At 32.7% G+C, this 6162-nt stretch overlaps 1 protein-coding gene across 1 annotated transcript; it reads left to right on the top strand.

Moving 5' to 3' along the window:
- Positions 1–5131: 5131 nt before the first annotated feature.
- Positions 5132–5922, top strand: LOC133880618 (calmodulin-like protein 3). Its single transcript, XM_062319603.1, has one exon. It carries the CDS (start codon positions 5268–5270, stop codon positions 5724–5726), a length of 459 nt encoding a protein of 152 aa, XP_062175587.1. The 5' UTR covers positions 5132–5267; the 3' UTR covers positions 5727–5922.
- Positions 5923–6162: the final 240 nt, after the last annotated feature.

Here is a 6162-nt window from a genome sequence, read left to right as displayed (position 1 = left end):
TGCAACACGTTGATAAATTGATGATTTATAATTATTTGTCTAAATTTAAAAAAAATTATCAGATAATCGTGAGAAACACTTATCAAATTTATCTAAACAAATAAAAATTAAACTGTTGAACTATTTATCGGGTTAAATAAATTTCTTAAGTGATCTCACAAATTCTTGTAAATTTGAGCAAATAATTGTAGAGAATATCATCAAATCTCCGGATCCTTTGTTTCGAAAAAAAAAAACCACTCCTGCTCATTTTCTCTAACATCTCTCTCTCCATTGCAGAACACCACGGTAAGCTTTTCTATCTCTAGCATCTCTCTCTCTCTCCATTCCATGGGTACGCTGTTTCCTATGGGTTTATTGTTTGCTCTTTTAGTTTTATTTTTTACTATAGGTGGTACTTGTGCTATGAAAAAAGTTGCAAATGGTACCTCCATCTATTTTTTCATCCAAAATTAACAGAAATTCACGTCAGCGCCACGTGGTACCATTCAAAATGCGACACGTGGCCACACTTTTTTTTTTGATGATTTTTTTTTTTAAAAAAAAAAGAAAAAAATTTAAAAAATTGTAGGGGTGGCTGGGCCAAAAGAGGGTGCCCAGCCACCCCATTTGGCCTGGGGGTGGTTCGGCCACCCCTAAGGCAAAATCCTCACATTTTTTTGCTTCTCATTTTGCCCTTGGGGTGGCCGAACCACCCCTATGGGCCACGAGGGTGGTTCGGCCACTCCCAAGGCAAAACCCTCAAATTTTTTAGCTTCCCGTTTTGCCCTTGAGGGTGGCGAACCACCCCCATTTGGCTTGGAGTTGGTTCGGCCACCCCCATGTGCCCCAAAAGAGTCACCCAAAAAATTATTATTATTATTTTTTTTAAAAAAAAAGAAGCCTTAAAAATTATATATATATATATATATATATATATTGAATGGTACCACGTGGCACTGACGTGGATTTCTGTTAGTTTTGGATGGAAAAATAGACGGAGGTATCATTTGCATCTTTTTCCGTAGCACAGGTATCATCCATGATAAAAAAGTAAAACTGAAGGAACAAAAAATAAAGTTTACAAACCACATTGGGCAAGAATGCATTTAACCCAAAAAAAAAAAAAAAAAAAAAAAAGAGACAGGAAAAAACAAGCTTACCAGTTATCTCCGTGGATTGATGGTGGCGTTGCTCTTTCTGCAACGGAGAAAATAGAGAAAATTAAAAGGGGGAGAACGAGAGAGAAACTGAGCGGTTGTGTCTTGCCAATTGATTTTCTGGGAACATGCTGCGTGTAAAAAGATCCTGTCCCCCACCGGTTGTGAGAAAAGTTTTCTTTAAGTAAGAATTGACGGAGAGAAATGGTAAAATCTAAATGTAAATTTAAAAATAAGATATAAAAAAAGTATAGAAGATATAAAAATTTCATTCCTCTTTGAGGGAAAGGGAGACCCAAGATATTATGTTGGAAAACCCCTTTGAATAGTTTTGTCAAAGTTAATTGGAATGCAGCTGTTTATAAAACTATGAGGAAGACGGATATTGGTGTTATTATCAGAGATTGCGAGAGTGAGGTAGGGGCAACTTTGGCTGAGCCTAAAGACCATATAATTGTATCTGACGTTGTTGAAGTCATGGCGGCTTTGAGGGCAATAAAGTTTAAGTTGCAATTTGGGATATTACCATATTATTTTAGAAGGTAATGCTCTCAAAATAGTGCAAGCTTTGAACAAATATGGGAGTAATTGGAAAGTCTATGCCCATTTTTTTTTTTGACACCCTATGACCATATTATTGAGACATGGGGGTAATGAACAATTTGCAAAATTGAAAGGTTCACCATGTTAGGTGCAATCTAAATGGTGTGACTCACCGACTTGCAAGGAAAGCTTTATCTTTACGGGAGATGATTGTTCTCTTGAGGAAATTTCACTTTGTATTGCTGATATTATTGCTGTTGAGCCTTGCTCTTAAGTTTGTGTATTTATAAGATGTGCTTGGTTCTACTTAAAAATAAAATAAAATGAAGTGGAGTGAAAAGAAAAAAAAGAAGAACAAGAAGAGTTAAGGAAAAGGAGAGAAAAGCGTATTTTTAAATTGAGAAATATATGTTATAGCTCATTCTAGCGTTCTTATAGATGATGTGAATTTAATTTAATTTAATTTTTTTTTTTTTTTGCTTAAAAAATTACATTTCGTAAGTCACCTTTTGAGATAAGTTTTTTTTTATTATTAAATCCATGTCATCTAGAGTGACATTAGAAAAACGCTAGAAGGAATTTTAGCATTTTTCTTTTAAAATTCTTCCTATTTTTCTTGACCGGTCAAACACAATTATGAGATGCCACTTTCGGGTGAGATGGATGGCTTTACTAAGATACCGATTTGTTTGATAAATGTTTTAAGTGTCTGTCTGTTCTATTTCCTTTTATAAATGGTTTTACTTTTTAAAGTTTAGGGTAAATGCCTTACATGTACATATGATTAGGCTTAAAATCAAATCATTGCTTTGGTTTCAAATAGTGTGACATGTGGTACCGTTGTTAATGAAAAAATTCAGCTAATACTTCTGTTAGTCATTCGTTCATTTTTAAATGGCCCTCCACATCACTCACTTTAAAATGTTGACACTTATCTCTCATTCCACGTGTCCCATGTAACACAAGTGATATTTAGAGTTTCAGTGTCACGTGAGATGAAAAAATAGTAAAAAAATTACCTCATTTTTTTTTAAATAAAATATAAAAAAGGAAAAAAATTAGGGTTGACCGACCATCCTAATATTTTTTCCTTCATTTTTTTGTTCATCCTGCGTGGCACTAAAACTCTAAGTATCACCTACGATACGTGAGTCACGTTGAAGGAGGAACATAGGTCAGCATTTTAAGGTGAGTGACGTGGAGGGTGATTTAATATCGGGTCTAACCATAAGTACCTTTGCGCTAGGTATTTAACCCTCAAATTTATGCAGTAAAATCAAGTATTAAACTATAATTAATCTTAAAGGCACATTCATGACCGAACATACTCTTCAAGAAACAGATTCAAAATGAGCGAATGGAATTGATGGGATAAAAAGGGAAAAACTACCCCCCAACTCCAACCAATTCACAAAGAAATTTTTAAAAAAAGGACAATAGTATGTTTTAAGAGATATGATATTTGGTATATTCTTTTGTCTTTCATAACTTAACACAAATTAAAGTACTTAGACTGAGTGATAGCCCTCAAACGGGTTTCTTAATTTCGACAAGATTTTTGTTGATCATCACACCAACTTTGCTTCTCATTAACAAAAAGAGAAGGTAAATTGGAATTATGCCCGACCACTAATAAAAACAAAAGATTAATGTTTAAAAATTTAATAATAAAAATAAGAAATAATATTTAAAAGAAAGTAGAAAAGATAATAGATAATTTGTTCTTTTAAATTAATTGTTGAATATATATTAAATATTTTAATGGTATGAAATATAATAATTTTAGTTACTTTTTTTTTTTTGAACGAAAGATCTGAGTATTTCATTGATCAAGGATCACGAGCATAAAGTTCTTACATCACAAAGTATAAAGCTATGCAAAATCATAGTTACATGTTATGAAGTTATAAAGTCATAAATATAAATAAAATTCTTACAATAAAGTAATATCTATGACTTTCATCTTCCGCTAACCCATGTATACAAATAGTTAAAAAGCATATCTGCTCTGAATAGATTAGATCTAAGACAAGGGTAGCAAAATATCCTAGAAAAATTTATTTAAACAGGCCGTGAGAGATAATCTCTTACATCTGACTAACCTTCATCCTATAGATCATCTATGATAGCAGATCTAAAGAGAAGAAAAATTCTTATTCAAAGCAAAAACACAACTAGCAAACAGCAGCAGCGACTAGGGAAGAGATGAACGGCATAGCACAGAGATAAATGAATGGATGCATAGCAGGTAGGCTAAAATTACTGATCTGGTTGAAGAATACCTACAAACAAAAGAAAAAACCATAATGAGAGGGGGAGGGTAGGAGCGGGTAGTAGAAAGATAATTTTCTGAGAGGTGAATACTAGGGTCGGCTTTTTTTTCTTCCGTCATAGGTTTTATTGAGTCCCAATTACTTATATCAAGGTAGATATAGCAAATCTGCCAGTAAATCCTTGCTTAAGAAGAAAATAAATTATAAGTTATAATTATATCTTTTAAGCGATAATTAAATTTTGTTGAATTATTTATTTATTTCGTTAACTATATTTTCAATTATTTTTCTTTCAACTCTATCTTTTAATCTTCCCTCCCCCCGAACCTAGATTCTGGATTCGCCACTGGATCAGGCCATATGCACTCTTGTCCAATTGAAATGATTTTTTTTTTTTTTTTTTTCTCTACTTAATGGTAAGAGTGTGCAAATGCAATATATAAATTTTCGTTCCTGAAAAATCTTAAATCAGAAAGAGTTCATGAAATTGGATCCAAGTCAAATCATGTTAGGGTGTAGTTTCAATTAGGACTTGATCATCGTTGAGATTGAAATAATCTCAACAAAAAGTGGACCCAAACCAATTAAATTCATTCTCTTACAAAATACAATAATAGCCATTTGCAATGCGAAGAGCCCCTTTTATAAACATTTAAACAAAGAGAGAACTTTTTATATTCAAAATTTGGGATTGCCATTTTTTTATATTATATTCTACTATTTTATATTATATTTAAAATTGTGAATATGGAGATAATTTACTTTTTGAAATTATGTTTAAATGATTTAAAAAATTGAGACAAAATTAAAAAAAATTGGATAAAATCTGAGTATAATTTGAATTCTAAAAAACAACCCAAACATGTTTTTGAAAAATAATAAAATATAATAAAAAAAATTGTTACCCACCAAACATGCCCATAATTAACTATTTTAAATGGACACTGTTTTTTTAACAGAAAAATAGAATCCTTAAAAAGCCAAAAATAAAAAATAAAAAATAAAACCAATGATTCGACGGAAATGATGGATGTGCTCTCTTTTCAGTCTCAACAACCCTAAACAACATCCACCACAAGTTGTCAAGCTGTTAATACCTAACAACAACCTTGGCCAACCGTCTTGTTAAGGATTTTCCATTTCTTCATCCTTCTTAAATTCATTGTTTTATCTTCCTCTCTCAATTTTTTTTTTGTCCAAATTAAAGTTTACATTATTTATTTCAATTCTTTTGGGTTCAAACCTTCGATCTTGCAAATACAATTAATCTTGTCCTTTTCAACTCTTTTGTTTCCAGTTATTATTTCATGTGATGGATCCTGGTGAGCTTCGACGTGTTTTTCAAATGTTTGATCACAACGGAGATGGCCGGATTACAAAGAAGGAGCTTAGCGATTCGTTACAGAACTTGGGGATCTATATCCCGGATAAGGATTTGATCCAAATGATCGAAAAAATCGATGTGAATGGAGATGGTTACGTTGATATTGATGAATTCGGAGCATTATATCAAACTATAATGGATGAGAGGGATGAGGAGGAGGACATAAAGGAGGCGTTCAATGTGTTTGATCAAAACGGAGACGGGTTTATCACGGTGGAGGAGTTGAGGTCGGTGTTGGCATCCTTGGGGCTGAAGCAAGGGAGGACCATAGAAGACTGCAAGAGGATGATTAAGAAGGTGGATGTGGATGGAGATGGGATGGTCAACTTCAAGGAGTTTAAGCAAATGATGAAAGGTGGAGGGTTTGCAGCCCTAAGTTCAAGTTAAACTCATGCATGGAGGATGGATGTAGAGGCTTTTTCTTTTTCTTTTTGTTTACAATTCTTTGAGATCATAGAGGGAGATAGAGAAAGAACGAAGATCGAAGAGGGAAGAGGGAACCTTACATGTGTAGGAGACCTCTTGTATTGTTTTATTAAAGAATACAATATGCTTCTTCGTGGGGTTTCATGTTACAAACTTACAATGGTATATTTATTTTATTATAATAATTACCTTTTCTTTTGTGTTTAATGAATCACGTTTCAAATTTTGTTCTATTTGATTTTGATTTTTTTTTTCTTCCCCCAATATGGTCTCATCTAATAATATAATACTTAATGCATGTTCTGTTTAGACTTTTAGAAAGTAGGAAATTTCTTTCTCTGATCTATCAATGGAGATAAATGATACACATATCTCTCTCTTGTTGTTGCTGTTTGGA

Source organism: Alnus glutinosa, chromosome 10, assembly GCF_958979055.1.
Source record: "Alnus glutinosa chromosome 10, dhAlnGlut1.1, whole genome shotgun sequence".
Lineage (NCBI taxonomy): Eukaryota > Viridiplantae > Streptophyta > Magnoliopsida > Fagales > Betulaceae > Alnus > Alnus glutinosa.
Note: the sequence above shows the minus strand (reverse complement) of the source record. Positions and strands in the feature narration are given on the sequence as shown.